At 43.8% G+C, this 22920-nt stretch overlaps 1 protein-coding gene across 4 annotated transcripts in view; it reads left to right on the top strand.

The window, feature by feature from the left end:
* cntnap5a (contactin associated protein family member 5a) overlaps positions 1-22920 on the top strand; it is a 378624-nt gene that overhangs the window by 150922 nt on the left and 204782 nt on the right. For all 4 annotated transcript variants that reach the window (XR_004931318.1, XM_012878430.3, XM_036138728.1 and 1 more), the window contains one exon: positions 12103-12250. Coding sequence is in view for 3 of the 4 variants with exons in the window: in XM_012878430.3 (XP_012733884.3) it covers positions 12103-12250 (148 nt within the window). In the remaining variant the exon portion in view is untranslated. The remainder of the gene's footprint in view (positions 1-12102; positions 12251-22920) is intronic.

The raw sequence follows: 22920 nt of genomic DNA, 5'->3' as shown, positions 1-22920 counted from the left end.
TGACAGAGTCGGCTTTTGGGAAGTGGATAAGACAAACAAACGTCTAATAAGGATTTACAGACGCAGGAAACAACGACAGACGCTGAGGTTCATCACACTGCTAAGCAGAATCATCTCTGGAAATCGTGTCTCACGGTAAGGAAGCTAATATTTTTATGAATGTCTGAAATGTCAGCTGACCGCATAGAGATGACGCGGTCTGCTCATGTGCTCTCTGTTATCAGATAACCGGGCCAGAAAAAAAAACATGCCGAGCCCACACATGGAACTGGGCTGCATTTAGCGCGGTCCGGTTGTGTCTGGCGCGGTTCAGTTCAGTTTGCGTTCCATTTACACTCAATAGTTATTTCGGTTACCGAGCTCAGACTGGTCTCGGCACGGTTAAAAAGGGGTAGTGTAAACGGGGTATATGTACTTTAAATAAGGATGTATGCGTGTGTGTATGTGTGTGTGGGTGGATGGGTGGACTATATAAATCATGTGCATTCCTAACATTGTACAGCTCTTTTCTGAACTGTTTCAGTTCAGAATTAGTTGAGCCTGACTATCACTCAGTACAACAATGTAGACTGCCTCTCAAGCAGGGGACAGTGCAACTGATTGTACACGATTAAAAGCTTTTTAATTTTTTAGGTTTGTTTGCCCTACAGAACAGCTTAGGGATATGTAGGGGAAGCACAATAATGGTGTACATCAAAATCCTCTGGAGGAAATTTTCTGGTCCTCCCTTTGTTTACCATGGTGGTGTTGAAAGTAAGTTTTCAAAAGCCTCTCAGAAAGGTCCCCCACCTTTTTTATTTAAAATTAACTGGAACAATGTACAAAACAAGTCAAGTAAATTTGCTAAAATTAGTTCTCACATCAGAGAGCGTATAGACAGCGATTGTTGTACATTAAGAGATAAAAAAATGCAAAAACAAAAACGCTCTCACCTTCCTCATTGACTGGTTCATTTGCAGGCCCTTGTCATTATATAGGTAGACACTCCATGGACTGGCACTGCCTATTGGAGCTTACGTTTCAGCTCAGCCGCCATTTTGGATGGGTTTTCTCATGTGCCCCCAATGCATTTATTTGTACTGAGGAATCTATCCAACTGAAATTGTTAAGAATAGAACTGGAGAACCAGATACAGAGTTTAGTTCTAAAATATTTATTGCAATAATGGATAGTGGATGAAGAGGCAGGCAAACTGTAATGGGCAGGAGAGCAGAGGATGCAGGTGGAGTGACTGGCATAACCAGACTTGAACAGGTGTAGCAGGCAGTGACAGACTTGAACCAGAGGTGGAGTTAGGAGCTGACCAGAACAGGTGATGCAGACCGAAGAACCACTAAAACGGACAGAGCAAGTGGCTGGAACTCACAGGGAGACAGGGCAGACACTGGCAGCATTCAACAGTAAGGGCTAAACACAAATATAGCAGAGTCCAGCTAGCTGGGTACACAGAAAATGGTAGAGAAACAGCGGCAGAGCTCAAGAAGCAAGACGAGATGTTCTGGCAGTTGAGTGGAGGAAAGAGGTAGGTATATGTGGGCAGGTGAGCAGAGTTGACTGTAATTAGTGGCAGCAGTTGGAGCTGATCAAGAGCAGATTGGTGGCTGGAAGGAGACTGAGCTGATTGGATGATAACTGGTGGCTGAGGAGTGGACAGAGCTGATAGGATGGTGGCTGAGAGGTGACAGGGCTGATACTAGAAATAGTCCATAGAAGTCCAAAACAAACAAAAACCTAAATAAATCATAAATCTGTGAATCTTTACCCGATTTTCACATGGTTTGTTACAAACAGCAGAGTTGGTGGTTACGATACCGGACGCTGTCACATGAAAAAACATAATGCTGAAATACATATTTCACGCAACATATGTCATAAATATATGGTCTTTAACAGACAGACATATGGCATATATTGAATGAGAATATTTTATTTGACCATGTGTTACCACAGCAACATTTCTCTTTGACTACTTTGGTTCACATTACAGTTCCCATTACACATAATGAAGGCAAAAAACTGACAAACAAACATGCAAGGAACAAGGGTTACATTTTTTTGTTTAGAGTTTAGGAAAGTCACAGATAAAGACAGAGAGGTAGTACAGTGCTTATTGAACAATGATAATTGAGGGATCATTTAAAAGCGTTGGACTCCCATCAGGGGGCAATTGCCCTCACAGCCAGGGGCGGATATAGGAAATCTGGTGCCCTAGGCAAAGAAAGGGATGGGGCCCTCTGAATTGTGAAGACGACACATAAAACAGACCCATTATACAGATAGAGAAATTTTATTAGAATAGAATAGAATAGAATAGACATATTTTTCTACCTTTTGTCCCTCTATTCTTGTTGTTTCCTCTTTATGTTTTCTTTTATCCCTTTTTCTAGAGGACAAGCCATGATCTGCTTATCTGTTCTCAAATTTTCATTTGAATGAAATAATAGCTGGAAGTAAATCTGCGCCAGTCTCCATTTCTTGGAAAGATCCTGTCCTTCACCCGGAGCGGTCCTCTCAGTCTATAGAGCAGCGTGCACAAATCAGACAGCTGATTGGCCAGATCTTCAGGTAGTCCACTGTGCTGACTGCTACCAGAGTGGATGATGCTGGACTCTCAATCTGGTGGAACATCATCATTATCAAAGCCTGGCTGGATAATTGTGGAACTCTCTCTGTCTCATGCTGAAAACAAACACAGACAACACAGTATAAGGCTTTTACCCATCAGTTAAATGTATTAATATAATTCAACTTTATTGTCATTGCACTGTCACAAGTACAAAGCAACGAAATGTGTTCTCTGCTTTTAACCCATCCCCTAGGGGAGCAGTGGGCTGCCATTGTGCGGCGCCCGGGAAGCGTTCTGGGGTTAGGGGTCTTGCTCAGGGACCCAGAGTGCCGGCACTGGGGATCGAACGGGGTACTTGCATCCTTCTCTGAGAGCAAGCGCGCTGCTCTAACCACTCGGCCACGACTCCACCCTTGACTCAATTGCTAAAGTAAAAATTTGAGGATTTCATGCAACTTCAATTTTGTCTACGTCATTGTAACTCAGAGGAACATACTGCAATTTCTACTCTACTACTAAACCTGTTTATATGCTGGTTACATATTTCAACACCTTCATGCTCAGTGGAAACCTTGTATCCCCAAAATGACAATTTAATGTTGACATTTGTGATAAACTGAACATGTTTTTTTTTTTTGAGGGATGATAATAACACATTAAAGCAATGTTAATAAAAAGCTGTAATGCAGAGTGAGAAGTTGGTAATAACTTCCTTATGTTTTTTGAATGCTTATCATAAATTATTAAGGACTAGAATACCTGCCAAAACTACCTGTAAAGGTTTTCCTGAATATCCACATGAAAAAACACCCAAATAATTAATTTCTCATCGTTTGTAGCAAATACAAACAAAAATCGGAAGTTACTTTAAAATGAGCCATCTTCAATAGGGTCAATAAATAATGCGGAATGTCCCTTTCTACAGTTTAATACTCACCGTTCATCTCATAACGGACCAACATGCTCCACTGTTACCACTGGGTTTACTGCTGATTGCGGCTTTCTGCTACAGTAAAGAAGCCAAAGGCAGAAACTTTAGATAACTTTGACAGCAGCTTTCTACTTTTCTCCTTCTTTCTCTTCTTTTCAGCACCGCTAAGGTAGCTTATTTCCTTTTTTTTCTTTTATTTTCTCTTCTCTCTTCCTCTCTCCTCGTCTCCCCGCGCCGTTTGGTTTCAAATGGTTTGCTTGTTGCCGTCTGCCTGGACCTTTCTGCCCATGCGCCGCAAATGGACTGATCCAATGTAGTGGAGACTGTAGGGGGGCCCCCGAGACACTCTCAATATTCTAAGCATTCTGGTGGCATTTTAGCGAAAGGATTTTAATAAAGAACATAATTAATGTGCACAAATAAATAATAGCTGTAGAAACCATACATGTAAAAGGAGTTTTAGGGGGCCCCAGGAACTTGGGGGCCCTGGGCAACTGCCTAGCTTTGCCTAATGGTAAATCCGCCCCTGCTCACAGCTCTTGGGAAGAAACTGTTTTTATGTTTATTTGTTTTGGCTTTGAGGCTTCTGAAGCATTTACCTGATGGGAGAGGGGCAAACAGCGCGTGGCCTTGGTAGGTGGGATCAGTGGAGATGCGTTTGGCCCTTCTTTAAACTCATGATACATAAATTGAGTCTGGGTCGTGTCTATTGTTACCTCATTGTTCTTATTGGTGTTCAGGATCAGGTTTTTCCTGGAGCACCACTGTGTGAGATTGCTGACCTCATCCCGGTAGTGGGACTCATCGTTGTTGGAGATGAAAGCCACTACAGTGTTTTCATCCACAAACTTCTCCACTGTATTTGTGGGGTGGATAGCAGAACATTCCTGAGTGAAAAGGTTGAAGAGAGTAGGGCTAAGGACACAGCCCTGCGGCATTCCTGTGTTGAAGATCAGTGCAGCAAATGTGTGTTTCTCTAACCTCACCACCTGGGGTCTGTTGGTGAGGAAGTCACTGATCCAGGAGCAGAGAGGTGTTGATAGTCCCATGTTGTGGTGCTACAGAGCCAGCATGTCTGGTTAGCACGGTGTTGAATGCTGAGCTGAAGTCCATGAAGAGCTTACTTACATAGGTGTTGGGCTGCTGCAGATGAGTCAAAACGTGATGCAGTGCTAACGAGACAGCGTCCTCTGTGGAACAGTTCTCCCTGTAGACAAACTGCAGGCTGTCCAGGCCAGCAGGGATGGCGTCCTCGACGTTCTTTAGGAGGATCCTCTCAAAGCACTTCATGATGACGGGGGTCAGAGCAATGGGACAATAGTCATTGAGGCAGGTGATGATTGGTTTCTCCGGGACAGGCACGATAACAGAGGATTTCAAAAAGGCTGGAACTGTGGAGAGCTGCAGGGAGAGGTTGAAGATGTCTAGAAAGACCGCTGCTAGCTGGTCCGCACACGATCTAAGCATCCGGGCTGACACCATGTCTGGACCTGCAGCCTTGTTGGTGTTTACCTTTTTCAGGGAAGAGGTCACTTGATGGAGCTGCAGGACGAGAGGCTGATGGTGCTCCTCTGGCTGAGGAAGATGTTCAGGCTGGAGAGGAGAGTCAAAGCATGCAAAGATGTTGTTTGAAGGTGTCAGGGAGAGCCGGATCATCGCTCAGCCGCTGGTCACTGTGCTTGTACTCCGTGATGTTTCTGATGCCATCCCGGGCCTTGAGCCAGGACCCCACCGAGCTGCCCACCCATGGTTTCTGGTTAGAAAACACTCTCATTGTCTTTGTGGGTAGGACAGCATCAGTGCAGAAGTGGATATAGGAAAGAACAGGTAAGTCAGCACCCTCTTTAAATACATCCCAGTCAGTGTTTCCTGTAGAGCTGAGCAGGCTTCTTCTGTCCAAACCTGAAAGTTTTTTTTATCACCGGTCTGATTTTGCAGATCAGTGGCTTGTAGGCAGGAATCGGGTCTACAGAGATGTGATCTGATGAGCCAAAGTGAGGGGCTGTGACAGCTTTGTATGCTCCTGGGATGTTACACTAAACTTGATCTAATGTATTATTGTCTCTGGTCAGGAACTTATTACATTTATGGAACTTGGGGAGCACAGACTTTAAAATTACCATGGTTAAAGTCCCCAGCAATGATCATAGCCACTTCTGGATTACTGTTCATTTGGCCAGTAACAGAGCAGTAGAGTTCCTTAAGAGCTAGCTTAGCGTTAGCTCTCTTCTGTACGTACAGCGCTATGATTATCACTGTCGTCTTCTTCGCTTACCCTGTTTCTTGGGCTTCTGGGGCAGATACAGTGGAGTTGTCCGTTGCAGGTCAGGGTGAATATTTTAATTCAATTTTTCAATTCAATTTTATTTATATAGCGCCAATTCATGAAACATGTCATCTCAAGGCACTTTACAAAGTCAAATTCAATCATATTATACAGATTGGTTAAAAATGTCCTATATAAGGAAACCAGTTGATTGCATCAAAGTCCCGACAAGCAGCATTCACTCCTGGAGAACCGTAGAGCCACAGGGAGAGTCGTCTGCATTGTCCATGGCTTTGCAGCAATCCCTCATACTGAGTAAGCATGAAGTCTGGATTCCACGGTTGGTACGGTTTCTGAACTCCCGGGTTGGGTCGCAGTTCCAACAGCTCCTCTCCTCTGTTTGGTATTAGAGCTTGGAGAGGTGAAAACACGAGTAAAGAGTCAAAAACCAACAAAATTAACTGGAGCGCCGTAGCTGCAGCAGTGACCTGCGCCACCATCTTGCTAATGTATAAATACGTGATTTCATACTGAAATACTTTGTTTTCTAACATCAAACAAAGAGACATATGGCATTACATATTAATACATGTATAAATTAATATATTTTGTATTTTAATAAAAGAAAAAAGTTGGATTATTCATTTACATTTATTTTACTCTCTCACACGTGAGCCTTTTCTACACACCAACTTAACACCGATTTATTCTTATTTTTGTGTGGTGTGCATGCACACATGCATACACACAGTTTTTAAAGGCTTGGAAAAGTGTTTTTTAACTTTCCAGGTAATTTCAGTGTCTTAAACTGTCATGATTTGTCTTTGGATGAACCCGGATACAGCACGCACACACAGAGCTAGTTCTTGAAGTGAGTTTATTGAACAGAATGGAGGGTTTATGACGAGAGGAACCAGAGTCTTTATGGATGGAGATGAAGGGTGCAGAAGCTGGCTGACAGGAGGAGTAATGGGTGACTGACCGGGAGGAAACTCTGGAGCGGTGGACTAGAAACCGTTGAACAGCTGCGACACTTGACCGTCGAGCAGCTGCAGAACTTGAGAATGTAGAACAGCTCAGGAACTTGAGAACGTGAAACAGCTCAGGAACTAGAGAACGTGGAACAACTCAGGAACTTGAGAACGGGGAACAGCAGCGGAGACGAGGACAGGAATTGAGAACTTCCGATGGAGCAGAGCTGAGCAGAGTCTTAGGGAAATGACTTGAACAAAAACAAGTTGAAGCAACGTCTTCAGGCTGACTGTAACAAAAAACTGAGCTGACAAGGATTCTAGCAGAGACGGAGCGGGAGTGAACACTACGGACCGGCGAGCAAGAACAGACTGAGGTGAGTATAAATAAGGGTGGAACCAGGTAGGAGCAGTTGGAGGTTAATTGCAGCCTGACAGGTGGAATCAATCAGGCTGCGCAGGAAAGAGAGAGAGAGGGAGAGAGGCTCAGCATGCAGCCTACAAGCTGCATCCTGACATACACTACCTTGCGTGGAATTAGGGCTGGAGCTTAAGACCCTTGAAAAGCAACTGTTTTGCACAGCTTCTTCAATGTGATGGTACTCTGTAAGTCCAGGTTACTCAATTTGGCAACATTATTCAGCCTTAATTTGTGAAATACAGCAATAACAAAATAAAATTACGGTCCATCTGTTGGGTTTCTGCATTGTTCTCATCAAGTAAAGACACATCTTCAGAACCAGTCTCAGCCCAAAATGGTGATCAGCACTGTGTGATCTACTTTCAGTAGTTATTACCGGTGATTGCAACGGTAGGTTGCAGAAACTACAGGTGAAGTTGCTCCCTCTGCATTTACTCCCATTGGCTCCTATGCAGTGTTCCCTCTAAAGCTGCACGCGTGCGCAATGGCAAATCTATGCAGTAAATAAAATCCAAGCTGAACTGTAAACAAATAATAATAAACCAAGTTATTTTGTACCATTTTGCAACTCTGGTGAAATAGTGTTCCACAGTCCCACGCTGTGAGCACCAGGTGCTGATCGGAGCACACCAACGATTGATGGGTGGGGCAGACGTCTTTATGGTTGAGCAGGTTGCAGTGTGCGTCTCTGTTCTGAGCCTCGTTTCAGAAACAATGGTCGATCTACCCTGAGTAGAAAGCTGCTACTCTGATTAGTTCTACCTCACTCTCATACTCAGCGTCTCCGGTTTCAGAACAGGTGATATCAGTCAGGTAACTAATCAGCGTCTGATCAACCATGAGTTGAAAGCGAGCACGAGTATGAAAAAAGTCCTGCTCAATGCAAGATAACACGATTTACCATTGCAACGGCAGGAAATAAGAAGCCTGGAAGTGCGAATTTCCCGCGAGTGAAATTAGAAATCTTTAAAGTGAAAAAGTGAGTCGGTGGCAGAGAATAGCTGAAAAAGTAAAATTTGCACGAGTGATATGAGAGTTATTACAGAGAATTACAGCTGTTTTCTCACACTTCACTCATTCAACACAAAGGGTGGGGTGGAGGGAGGGGGGGTGCATTCATTACAAAAAGCATTGAAAGGACATGGCAGGGAATAATGAGGAAGTATGAAATACAGTTTAATCAGGTAAGGTTAAGTTTTTCTTATGTTTAATGGCACTCAACTAAAGCGTTAATTATCCAGCATGTGCAATTAATGATGGGCTGGTGTGAGTTACTGAAAGAACTGATATGTTCAACTTTTTGCCAGCATTGTTCACCCATCCTTTTAAAAAATGTGTTGACACTGCTTGTCTTGTAGGTTTAATATATAGGCTATATGTATATTCTCTCTGAAGTAAAGGTGGCGTTATTTAAGTGAAGAAATCTGCCGTAGCCCCAACGGTTTTTGGGAAGAAATATATATGAATGGAAGCAAAAATATATGAATGGAAAATTAGAGTTGCAAGTGTCAAAATTTGATACAGAATAAATAATTTATTTCATTCTGTGTAGTTCTTTTATTACTATTGTGGGTCTCTGACTATGGAACAGTGCAACAGTAGCATTCCTGACAGCGCGACATACAGCTGCCTCAGAAAGATTTTCTGCGTCTCCTATGTTATCAAAAAGCAGCCATTGGCATAAAAACGAAGAGCAACACAAAGAATTTGTTCAGAACTGAGAGTGTTCCCTTGTATTAGAAATGTGATGTGCGAGAATATTGAAATAAATCATCTGACGACCCAAAAGCGCTTTACACTGGTCAGTCATTCACCCATTCATGCACACATTCACACCCTGATAGTGGTGAGCTACGTCATAGTCACAGCTGCCCTGCAGCAGACTGACAGAAGCGAGGCTGCAAAGTACTACATGCTGGTGCTAAATCTCACTGCGGAAAATGTAAATAATTTAACCGCAATAAAATTGGAACTTTGAAAGATGTGCATATCTCTCAGTTCTTCCTTAGCAGGATCCCTACTCTGAAATAAAAATATGCTATACAACTCTTGATCCCTAATCCTCGAAATCTAAAATAAATTATTGCTGTAACTTGATTCTTTTAGTAAACCATGTAGCTTGTTATAATCTCAGGTTTTGGACAGGTGTGATGTGTGTGCACATGTGATGTTGCTCACACAGGTCAAGTGAACGCTCAGTGAGTTTGTGTGTTTGCTTAGACACATGAAAAATTAGGGGGAACATTGCTCCTATGCCAGCGTTGATTAGGAGAGACCTATCCAAAATGATGGCGCTGCAGGATGCGCTCCAGCACATAATGAGGTGTCTACATATATAATGTCTATGGCCCTATTCACCTTATTCAGCCCCACCAACATCGGCGCTTCTGTTCTAAGTTTATCAGAAAAAAGTTTCTTTTATTTTATTTTACAGGCATCCTGGCACAGCTGGTCATGAGTTGAGACGCTGCTGCATACTTTGATTCACAGCCGACACAGCTCTCAGTAACGATCACTGCAGCTCTGACTTCTCTCAGAAAAGCGCATTTGGAATAATCTTTTTGCTCTGAATATGACCCTGTCAAATACTTCATGTTAAGTTATTGGAACACGAAGAATGAAAGATGCAGTAAATCTGGTCAAATCTGGTCCTCATGTTGGTGACAGCTAGAGTTTACTGGGGGAGACTATGGGATGCTCCTGTATTGGGGAGTTGGGACCATCATGCAGTCCTGCTGTTGCAATATGGTGTGTTTATTTGAAAGAAACGTGACGGGATAACTGCCACAATTATTATGTCAACTAGGTAACATTTCTCTCAGTAAGCAGTAGTGTAATCTCAAGTCCCTGTGTTGTGATTTGCTGTGCTTCGTAGCGAAGGTTAGGGCACATAGAAGCCCAAGTTTTTCAGCACACTGCTGTGAAAATGGTCATGTTATGCCTTGTTCTAATCCTACAAAATCTAGGGGCTTAATTTATTTTAAAAGTTGATATTTTACTTCACCGCAACAGAGAGATGCAACCAAAGCTAAAACTATTAACAAAACAGCAAAACAGCTAAGACTAAATGGCACCGCCCAACCAGATGTCAGACTTCATGAATAAGGTTAATAGAGCCAGTTGAAATGCTGAGTAGTTAACACAGCCATTTGAATCTGCTGTGATGGAGCAAGAACAAATTTAAAACATGCTGGCCTTACACTGTATTTCCTGTATCCTCAGTGCTGTGGAGCCATAGCAAACCCAGTGGTCCAGAAGTGTCAAACTCCAATACTCGAGGGCCAGAGTCCTGCAACTTTTACTCATGCCTGTGCTTCAACACAACAGAATCCAAAACATTAGGTCATTAGCAGGACTGTGTAGAATTTGACTGCATGCTGAGGAGGGATTCCAGCTATTTGATACAAAAGTGTTGGACCTGCAGTTAGTCCTCACAGAGAGAATCAGCATCATCCTCATCCTGCTGCACAATTCTTCACTCATAAATTATTGCTAAGATTGCCTCTTTTCCTACAACTTCCCGTTTTCCTTATCTTTGCGGATTAATATTTGATCTGAAAATACTTAGGTACTTAAAAGCTTGCATTACAGCATGGAAAGTGAGACTGCAAATCCTAACAGCAGTTAAATGAAATTAATGTTAGAGCCGCAGCTCAGTGTAGCATCCAGCGCAGCCTGTTTTCACCAAAACATTCATGTGGAATTCCAATTGTTCCCATTCTTCATACTGTACATCTTTATGACATGCTCTTCAGCCTGGTTAATTTCCTTCAGAAGCATTCCACAGCAGAGCTGAGGTAATGCACACACATTAACCACATAAGTAAAGCCCAGTGCCATTAGTTAATCCCTCCTGTGCTGATGTGAATTATAGCGCATGTTGTAATAGGCCCAGCTTTTCCTGTTTTAAGACTCTGCCACCAGGCTCCACTCAGGCCATGACTCAAAATGGCGAAAGCAGCAGCATAAATCAGCCACAGCACTCTGCTGTAGCTGATTTAAATGCACCAGATTCCAGCTAGAAGCTGGATTCTGGTGCATTTAATGATGCCGCTGTTCTGCAACGCTCCACAAGCATCCGATGGCCATTCCATGCCCCTTTCCCGTTGTGTTCTCTTGTTGCTGAATGATTTTTCCTGTCTGACTGTGTTGAACTATTCTTCAAAGCCTGGAGCTTCCCTGTCAAAGATCTATCATTTGGTTCTTTCTCGTACTTATTGATTGGATATGTCACCAGCCCAAAAATCGGTTATGCTCGAGCTGGTAATCAATCATTTTGGAAGAGAAGTTGTTTGTCTCTGTTTTAGCCTCCATCTTTCACTCGGTTTCAGTGTTTATGTCCTCTGGCGTTATCTGGTGCAGACTGGAAGTCAGCGAGGGATGGAAAAAAGCAGAAGAATGACATCTCATAGTTGTACTCGGAGGTCTTTGCTTTTAGCTCTGCAGGGAGAAAAACACAATATGAGAGCCCTTATTTTGCCTCAGGCTGCCTCAGTGGTCATTTCTCCTCCTCCTCTTATGGTGCTGTTAAAAGGGATAGTCTCACATTTCTCCAACACACCATCATTCTTATCACTTTACATCAAATAGTTTATTCAAGAAGCAGAGGCAGACTTTGGCCTTGCCTTGGTCCTGTCTGTGATATATATATATATATATATATATATATATATATATAGATATATAGATATATAGATATATATATATAGATATATAGATATATAGATATATATATATATATAGATATATATAGATATATATATATATATATAGATATACATTGTTGACACCTGGCAGATTTAGATTTTCATGCAGCTTCTGTTCAAGGTGCTCAGGAGATATCAATTTTTCCATGCTGCAGAGACTTTTACTGCCCTCAGCGGATGTAAGTAGACGATTTGTGGTTTGTTCTGTGTAAAGTCTTATATGTCCTATCTCTTCCTGCAGAGGTTTGACGGGAATGTGAATTCAGAGACTGTCGTCCAGAACAAGTTGTCCCACCCGTTAAAGGCACGTTTCCTGCGCTTCGTCCCTCTTGACTGGAACCCCAGTGGGTGGATGGGCCTGAGAGTGGAGGTGTTCGGATGTTCGTACAGTGAGTAACCAACACCCCGTGGTTCATTCCACACATTAAAGCACTTAGGACTGTGTAGCTTTACCCCCTGCTTAGATTTGTACAGTTATTAATCTGTATATGTATAGTGATGAAGGACATTTTCTCTTCACTTGTTTTATTCAACATTTAGCTATTTTATTTAGTGTACACTTACAGTCCAGGTTACAAGTTTACATACAATGGCAATGTCCATGAATATCAAGAGATTTGGGTCTTAATTTAGGCGTTTGAGTTCCTTGGATGGAATGTTGTTGCAACAAACAGTTTTCCAAAACAAGAGGTCAAATTTATTAATGATTTTCTCAGGTTCACCCAAGGTCTATAGAACTACATAATGTCCACCTATACATATGTCCCACAGCAGAAAATTCTTTTTTTTCTTATCAAGGCTCTTGTATAAGGTGGATATCAGACCACACTTCTTGACAGTAAAAATCTGTTCATTTGGTTGTTTTACTGACTCAGACCCCACTTTCTGATGAGAGAGTGATTGGGACCATTCCATTAATTTTGCCCTTTCCAACACTAGTTTTGACATGCTTGTGTTGTGCCATTACACACGTTTTAAGTTATTTAATGTTTAATAAATAACTCTCAGTCTGTTAGATATTGTCCAGTGAATATCAGCCCAAACAGCTGATATTAGGACAATAGTTGAAAGGGATTTGAGCACTGGCATTCTTTTAACAGCAAACTCTGCACACATATGGAATAAATTATTTAGAACAACATTTAAAGGAGAAGTCCGGTCAAAATCAGAATTCAAACTGCTGAAAGTGCTGAAACTACTACATGCTGTGCAATAAATTATATGTTTTTTTAATTAAGAATAATTTTCATTTAATCATGTTTATGTGGAGGAACCCATCTTGGTCAAGAATAGTACTGTATCCTCCCATTTTGTGATGTCTATTTTCCAAGATGGCAACGACTGGTGTTCTGTACGAAGAAAAGAGTGATGAAGTACTTAGTGACAGTGATGGGAGTTCCGTGGAGCTATCATCATCTGATAGCGATATGGATTTTTTAGAAGAGTTTCTTGACAGAAACCGGACTTGTGACGGAATCCAGCTGTACCTATTTCCAGTGCAAACTCAGTCGGGTTCCCCAAGATATATATATATATATATATATATATATATATATATATATATATATATATGCGCACGTGTGTGTGTGTTTGCGCGCTTCGCCGCAGCACGGCTTTACCAGCGCTGCAGGAGAGGAGAGATCAGGCTGAAGTGACTTGAGTTATATTTGCCCCTAGTAAATAGGGCAGGTGGTCATTATTGTATAAATATTAAAATATAAAAGCGTTCCAGCACATGCTGGGGCGGAGGGATACCACATCACATGTGGTATCCCTCCGCCCCTCTGGTCGGTAACCATCCCCGCAAATTCTAAATTAAAAATTCTAAATTAAAAAATAACTTACCGAAAATCCTCGCTCTCATGTCATGTTCAAAACATTCTTCTTCAAAATGGTCGCTGCATATGACGTGTTTTCTCTCTGGCCAGAAGTTAGATTGCAAATCCGCTCTCTTCAAGTTGGCAACCCAGCTACGAGCCCGGTGGCTCATGAATCGGGAAGTTGAAATAAGCAATGTTTTTTCCACTTTTACCAGTTGTGTTGAAACATCCAATGGCCATGCACGTGGGCATTGTTTCTGTAACAATAGCTCTCGTGAATGTCGGTGGTGAAGTCCTCTGGAAATCCGAAATAATTGTTGATGATCGCAGCTGTGTAGAACGGCTCCTATTGAATTTGCATGCAAAGAGCGGAGAAATGCTGTCGCTGCTCCGCTTTCTCCACGTCACAGGATGTGATGTCAGACGGCCTTTACTGCCCAAATATGTATTTCTCCTGGAAATAATTCAGACTCAAATTGATATGTAGGAAGCTCGGCGCTGCGGAGGCTGCAGCACTTGGATCTCTGCGCAGCAGAGGTATGGCTCGGTCCCGGTTTCAGCTTTCTCCTGCACAGCTCAGAAAGATCATCACTGCTTTGATTTTCTTGCTGTTGATTTATGTTTAAGTTAAAACATTTGGAAGTTGTAATCCACCCTCAGACTCTGGAGACCCGATAATTCAACAAACACAAGAAGTGACTGTTTAAAAGAGTTTTCTTCTAGTAAATTGTGGAAATGACTGGAACTTGTATCAGGATTTCTGTAGAGATGGGAATACTGTCAGTGGCCAGAAATAACTTGGTGAGGGGGACAACACACTTAATAAATGCCACTAATCTTCTCAGATGGCGGAAGGCTGCACTGGCTCTGGGGATTGATTCTGACAGCTCCGTCTGGAAGATCCGAAACGCTAATGGTGTTATTGCTAGGCTGGGCGAGAGCTTGCGGGGAAGTCGTCGTCAGTTCAGTCTTACACAGAGAGGCAGTCCACTTTGCAGAAGTTTTCAAGAGGGCTAGGCGATACGGGAATACGGGATTCAGGTGAGAGAATCGGTAATAGGAGGCACATGCACCGTGCAGAGGTATCCAGCCGTGGCAAAGACAGGAGAAAGGTCTGAGGTCTAGGCTTGGGTCAGACACATCAGACAGGAGAATCCAGAAAGGGGCAAAGACAGACAGGGTTGGTCGATAGGCAAGGCAGGAGGCCAGTGTCCAGAGATCAAAAGCTAACAGGAGTATCCGACTGGGCCAAGGCAGGCAGTACCGAAATAGGAGATCAATACAATAAACGCTAAATGGTCTACTCTCTCAATGGCTTTCAAGAATCTGGCAGTTACACACTGGGAGAGCCATAAATATGTAGTGTTTCTCCCAGATGCAACAGCTCAGTAATTAGAGCTGCCACATGTGTAATCACTCAGCTCTGATTGCCAGTGAAGCACAGGGAGCAGGGGATAACATCACTGGACTGCACACAGCAGCTTCTTAGGCAGGAACAGACAGGAATCATTACAGAAGTTGTCCTTGTTTTTCATTATTCCACCCACCTTGCGCAATGAACCAGCACTAATGGGAGGGAAACAGACCTATAGCATATTGCTACCAGTGGTGTGCACAGCTAACCAAAAAAGTTAATTTGAAAAACTCATATTCTATATAACATACTTTGCTCAAAAAATAAAGGGAACACTAAAATAACACATCCTAGATTTGAATGAATGTAATATTCTTATTAAATATGTTGCTCTCTACTGACAATAAAATCACAAATTATCAATGGAAATGAAATTTATTAACCCATAGAGGTCTGGATTTGGAGCCACACTCAAAATTAAAGTGGAAAAACGCACAACAGGCAGATCCAGCTTCGATGTGATGTCCTTAAAACAAGTCAAAATGAGGCTCAGTAGCATGTGGGGACTCTACGTGCCTGTATGACCTCCGTGTACCGCCTGGCCATGCTTCTGATGAGGTGGCGGATGGTCTCCTGAGGGATCTCTTCCCACACCTGGGGCCCGTTCTTCGTACGTTGCTTAAAACATCCGAGATCAAATGACGCATCCAAGATGATTTCATCCGGCTAATCGTGATCCGGCTAATTGGGTTCTTCGAACACACCTGTTGTTTATGATTAGTATAGCTGGATTGAGTTATCTGAGAAACTGCGCGTTCATGCGTTTGTTTAAAAGGGGAAATGTGTCGATAGTAGAAACAATGATCAGCAGCGCTGCTATTGGCTGTTCAGCATGGACAAAGAACGCCCACAGTTTTTCTCCCAGCAGAACACGAGCTTTTAATGGAAGGTTATGCTGAATTTGAGTCATTAATTAAAACGACAAGTAACACCTGTCTGCTAAAGCCAGGAGAGAGGGCTGTCAAAAAGCAGCAGACAAATTAATGCGTAAATACTGTCCATGTTAGATGTTTCCATCACTTTCTACAGTATGAATTTTTGCATTTTGATAATTGCATGTTTACTTTGTTCTTTTATGTCAGAGCCTCCACGGGACCCACTAGAACATGGGGACAAGTAAAAGTGAAATACAAGAATATTCTACAAAATGGTAGCCTTTAATTGTTATACTTTATTTTAAAAAGCCACTTGTTATGTCAAGAGTTCCAAATTTCGGTGTCATTCCTTAGACACTGGAAGTAAAGGACGAGAGGCCCAAAAGGAATCCATCAGGGCCGGATCAGGGATGGAGGAGCCGGGCACCCATGACCGGTCCTCGGGACCGCAGCCCTCCCAGTCGACGAGGTACTGATAACTCTTACCCCGTCGACGGGAGTCCACAATCCCTCGGATCCGGCGTCCTTGATAGTCCTACGTGGGTGGAGGGGGCTCGGCCGGAGGGCACAAATCACTAGAGAGGACAGGCTTGATTTGAGAGACATGGAAAGTTGGAGAATAAGGGGGCAGACGGAGTCAAACTGCAGACGGACTGATAATCTTCTCGATCTCATTGGGTCCAGTAAACCGGGGCGCTAACTTCTTGGCAGAGGGGTTGGTGAGGTCGTTTTTGGATGAGAGCCAGACCTTCTGACCGGGGTGGTATTGTTGAGCTGGGGTCCTGCGTTGGTCAGCAAACCTTCTGTTCTGCTCTGCGGTTTGTTGAATGGCAATGATGGTTGAGTTCCAGGCAGTGTCCGAAATTAACTTTGTGATTCACCGGCCAAGTTGGCCGGTAGATGTAAAAATCAACCGGCCAGGCATATTTTTAACCAGCCAAAATATTAATCCTGACCAGACCTCAATTTTTATAAAAATTAAGAGTGAGATTATGTTAATTTTGGGGGTGTGGTTGGGGGCATGGCTGACTGGAAGAGAAATCTTTGTTTCCTGAATTAAAAAAAGAAAATATTGTAGTTGATTATAAAATACACAATATAAATGATCAGATTCACATCCAGGCGATAAAAAAACACTACTGATTAACATTATTCTATCCATGTTGGCTTATTTGTGAATGAGGCAGAGTTTCATCAAGCCTGTACGGTTAAAATTTTTTCCCTCAGCTGCAACACTTAAAGCACGCAGGGTTCGCGCTGCATCTTTACACTGATCCAGCTGCTGGATTTTACCCTCGTGCGCTGCGCGGGAAGGATAAACAGTGGGGGAAATGCATAAATGAAGACTGTAAAGGGATCCTTTAGAGGGGAGGTGTAATGGGTCTGATTTGAAGTCCCAGATGTTACAGGTCACGTGTAATGTAATTGTGCGCACCTGAATTCATGCGCAAGGAACCACGCCCACCGAAGCACCGCTGGTTCTGTGTCGTTAAAAACAAAAGAGCATGAAATACAGTTACTGACTCTCCTACTGACTTTAATTGGGACATTTTGGTATGAGTGGAAGGACATTAAACGTAGTGATTCACGTTGTGAAGGCTGACCGCTGATAAAAACATCTGGCTCCAAGAGGACGGGGAGGGAGGGCGCAGTAAGAGCGGTGAAGCAAAGAAACACAGCGCAGGTAGTTAAAAAAATCTGAATAAACAAGAACGAAACTAATAAACAGAATAATTGGCGCTTTAGACTGTATCTGGTTAGCAGATCTGTTTTCTGATCCAGCGTGCAGCCATGACTGGTTCTGAATGTGAAAGAAGCTGAACCAGCTCTGTGGAAGGCGGGTCTAGACTGAGCCCTGGATGGACACAGCTGTGAACGGATCATCCGCAGCCCAGGTGGGTTATTTTTATGTTATTTTTATTTTATTTTGTACAAACGTTTACTCAACATTTACTAGCCCTCTGAAATTCACTCGCCAAACGGGAAATTTACTTGCATTTGGCAACTGGCGAGTGTTAATTTCGGACCCTGGTTCCAGGTCTGACGGCAACGGAGTATGTATTGTTGTACTGAATTGACAGGGATCTGGACTTCATCTGACTTCTGGAGAGGTGGCTGATATCCCAGAGTTATTTTGAATGGCAAGTGACCAGTTGAAGAGACGTGTGAGTTTAGGGCGTACTCTACCCAGGGCAAGTCCTTGTTCCAGTCAGAAGAGGATGAGGAGGTGAAACAACGAAGAGTGGTTTCTAGTTGTTGATTCATCCTTTCTGTCTGTCCATTGGTCTGAGGGTGATATCCAGAGGAGAGGGTGTAACGGGCTCTGAGAACAGAACAGAAGTGCTTCCAGACTTGTGAAAAAAACTGGGGACCCCGGGCAGAGAGGATGTCGCCCGATGATGGCCCGATGATGGCAGAGAGGATGTCACCCGATGACGGAGATGATATTGCAAGACTTAGAGAACCGTTAAGATGGTTGTCATTCCTTGAGAGGATGGGAAACCGGTGACAAAATCTAATGCGATGTGGGACGAAGGGTGTTTAGGTACGGGAAGTGGATTCAAGAGCCCAGCAGGGGGTCTATTTGATGGTGTATACTGGGCACAAATGGGACAGGCACAAACGTATTCTCTGACATCTTTAGTCCTGGAGGGCCACCAAAACCAAAGAGAAACCTGGGATTGAGTTCTGTAGATTCCTGGATGGGTGGAGAACTTGGAATCGTGGCACCAGCAGAGAAGATCAGGGCGGACAGAACTCGGAACAAAGGTAGGACCAGCGGGTCCGGTTCCAGGATCTGGTTCATCTTGCAAGGCTTGGGTGATGCGATCTTCCAGCTCCCAACGAAGGGCACCAAAGGTGCAGGTGGGTGGCAGGATGGGAACAGATTCCTTTTCCAAGTCTTGTGGGGCATAGAGTCGAGATAAAGCATCAGGTTTAATGTTTCTGGAGCCAGGATGATAGGTGATGTATAGGCTGAAGCAAGAGAATGAAAAGGACCAGCGAGCCTGTCGGGGATTGAGTCGTCTGGCGGACTGCAGGTAAGACAGGTTTTTGTACTCAAAGTATCCTGGGGGAGTCTTAAAAGCCGTCTTCCACTCATCCCCCCAGCGGATTTGAATCAAATGGTAAGCATTGCGCAGATCTAATTTGGTGAAAATAACCGCATCTTGGAGCAGTTCGAGCGCCAAGGACAACAGGCACTCGACAACAGGGAACCATCTTTTCTTCCCACGAAAAAAAACCCCTGCGCCCAGTGGAGAAGAGGAAGGCCCAATTAACCCTGCAGCGAGGGACTCTCCAATGTAATTTTTCGAGCGCCTGACGTTCCGACCTGGAGATGTTATACAGGCGGCTGGTAGGTAACGGTGCGCCAGGCAAAAGGTAGATGGCGCAGTCGTAGGGACGATGTGGTGGTAATGACTTGGCTTTACTTTTTCTAAAGACCTAGCGCAGATCATGATAGATCTCAGGAACCAAACTAAGGTCAATTGAGTCCTCACACTTAAAAGAGGATTCAGAAGGATGACTAGTGGGTAGGGTGGACTGAAGACAGCGTCAATGACAAGCTGGTGACCAGGATTCTAGATGTCGCTTAGCCCAGTTAAGGTGAGGATTGTACTTCTGCCACCACGCCAAACCCAACACGACCAGGGAATGCTTAACCGGGAAAACAAAAAATGGAATAAGCTCTCTATGATTACCCAAAATAATCACCTCCAGAGGTCTTGTCTGATGGGTGTTCTGGGTTAGACGCCCTCCATCCAGTGCAGAAACCTGGATGGGCATAGACAAAGGAACTGTCTCTATCTGAGACTGAGACACTAGCTTCTGGTCAATTAATTTAAAGTCTGAACCAGAATCGAACCTTGCAGAAAGATTAAGGCTGTCTTGAGCCGTAACAATAGTTGCACGAAGACAAAAACGAGGTGACGTGGGCGCACTAGAAGGAATGGGGGACAAGAATCTGCTTCGGTCCGTTGCCTTCCCCATTACAGGCGACGGACCCAGTCTTTTGGCCGTACCGGGCATGAATTAACAAAATGCTCCGGTGCTCCGCAATAAAGGCATTGATTGGCTTCTATACGCTGTTGTCATTGTTCCGGTGTGAGATGGACCCGGACAATCTGCGTAGGCTCAGGGGGAGACGGTGGAGCTACCACGGGTCGGGTGGAATTAACCCGTTTTAGCGGAGCCGAATGACGTGCAGTCTTATCTGACCGACCCCAGCCTCTGCTACGTAACTGGGCATCGAGACGAACAGCAAGCACGACTAGATCTTCGAAGGAGTTGGGCTCCTCGACCCGAGCCAACTCATCCTTCAATGTCTCGTCTAAGGCTTGAAAAAACACAGCCTTTAACGGTCGTGCTTCCCAACCCAGACTGCAAGTGAGCCGATTGTGACTACTACCCACTTATTTGGGGGGCTAGCAGTAAAACGGATATGGATCCGCTGATCTGAAAGTTGCTGTAGGTTTGCTGAGTACAATGTAGTTAAATTAATCTGTGCTCGATTCCTCTGGCTTTCTCATGGACCCAGAAAAAACAGCATTTTAGAATTGAAATTGAATTTTAGAACTGAAAGTTAAATCCTCTTACACAGGGGTTCTCAAACTTTTCATTGTCGGGGACCCCTTAGCATTGTTAACATTTTTCCAAGGACCCCTTTAGCATCCTCATGCTGAAAATATTTTTTTAAACAGCCTTTGTACTGTTAAATACATTAGGAATTATGTATTTTTTAAAAAAAAATGTATATTAATACAATGCATATTAGAGATTTGGTGGAGATTTGGTTAGATCCTCACTCTGGATAAAGCCAAACTCGATGTAACTGTTGTCATACTTCCTAATTTTAGCTGAATTGGCTTTTACCTTACTTGTGTGGACAGAGTTAAACATCCTCAGCAGTGTCTCCTCAGGCCCGACAACATGCGTTTCACGGACCCCCAACCTGTGGTTCGAAGACCCCTAGGGGTCCAGGGACACCAGTTTGAGGGTTACTGCTTTTAATAGTAATTTTAAGGTCGCACTCAATTTTACAACTCAAACATTGTTTGCCCATCTTCTCCACCTTAAGAAACACACACTCTGAGGGGACTAATGAAAGATCCTGACGTTCTGCTCTCACATGTTTGTTGTGCTTACTTTCAGCAACTCTGAAAGTTGCCAACTATTTAGCAACTTGTGAGACTGCTTTAGTGACTTTTCTATTCAAAAGTGACAAGCAATGGATCTGGCATTTTCTTCCATGTTGTTTGAGACTTTAGCAAGAAGTAAAACCACCGGTCACTCAGATTTTACCATCTCTTCAGTAGTATGCATTCAGGTTCAGGTAAATATACTATTCAATACTTGAAATTGTTTTATAGAGTTCTTTTTTTTTGTTTTGAGCCTATTTTGTATTTTTCATAATCTTTTGTCTCCTCAAAGTAGATATTTCACCTAGGGCGCGCATGTGGCGCAGCGGGCAGCGCGACCCATATACAGAGGCCTTAGTCCTTGACGCGGTCGACCCGGGTTCGAGTCCGACCCGCGGTCCTTTGCCGAATGTCTCTCCCCCTCTTCTACCCTCCTTCCTGACAGCCTACTTACGGAAAAAGCGAGCCACTAGAGCCGCAAAAAAAAAAGAAGTAGATATTTCACCTATAACATACTTTTTATTCAAGATATAGTCTCTCCAGCACCTGGATTTCGCAGGAACCTACGCCAGGATCCTGTTTGTGGATTTTAGTTCTGCCTTCAATACAATCATCCCAGCTCTGCTTCAGGAGAAGCTCTCCCAGCTGAATGTGCCCGACTCCACCTGCAGGTGGATCACAGACTTCCTGTCTGACAGGAAGCAGCAGGTGAAGCTGGGAAAACATGACTCTGACTCACAGCTCATCAGCACTGGTTCCCCCCAGGGCTGTGTTCTTTCTCCTCTGCTCTTCTCCCTGTACACCAACAGCTGCACCTCCAGTCATCAGTCTGTCAAGCTTCTGAAGTTTGCAGACAACACCACTCTCATGGGACTCATCTCTGATGGTGACGAGTCCGCCTACAGGTGGGAGGCTGACCATCTGGTGACCTGGTGCAGGGAGAACAACCTGGAGCTCAACGCTGTAAAAACAGTGGAGATGGTTGTGGACTTCAGGAAGAAGCTACCCCAGCTACCCCCGTCACCCTCTGTGACTCCACCATTGACACTGTGGAGTCTTTCCGCTTCCTGGGAACTATCATCTCCCAGGACCTAAAGTGGGAGCTGAACATCAACTCCCTCACCAAGAAAGCCCAGCAGAGGATGTACTTCCTGAAGAAGGCAGCTGAAGAACTTCAACCTGCCAAGGACAATGATGGTGCAGTTCTACCTCTCCATCATTGAGTCCATCCTCACCTCCTCCATCACCATCTGGTACGCTAGTGCCACTGCTAAGGACCAGAGCAGACTGCAGCGTGTCATCAGGTCTGCAGAGAAGCTGATTGGCTGCAATCTTCCATCTCTCCAGGACCTGTACGCCTCCAGGACTCTGAGGCGTGCAGGAAGATTGTGGCTGATCCCTTCACCCCAGTCACACACTATTTCAGTCACTTCCCTCTGGGAGGAGGCTGCGCTCCATCAGGACCAAAACCTCATGCCACAAAATTTCCCGTCTGCTACCAGCTGTATCAACAAGGCCAAGAGCCGCCCGTGACACTGACACTTCCTCTCTCCCTCCCCCGTTCAGGACCTACAAGCTACACCAACGTAGCATCTCCAGACCTTCTACGTTACATCAACGCACAGTCTACTGTGTATATAGCTATAGATTCTGTGTATATATATATATATATATATATATATATATATATATATATATATATATATATATATATATATATATATTGTCTGCACCATCAACACCAAGTCAAATTCCTTGTAAGTGCAATCCTACATGGCAATAAACTTGATTCTGATTCTGATTTTAGCC

The sequence above is a fragment of the Fundulus heteroclitus genome, chromosome 7 (genome assembly GCF_011125445.2).
Source record: "Fundulus heteroclitus isolate FHET01 chromosome 7, MU-UCD_Fhet_4.1, whole genome shotgun sequence".
Lineage (NCBI taxonomy): Eukaryota > Metazoa > Chordata > Actinopteri > Cyprinodontiformes > Fundulidae > Fundulus > Fundulus heteroclitus.
Note: the sequence above shows the minus strand (reverse complement) of the source record. Positions and strands in the feature narration are given on the sequence as shown.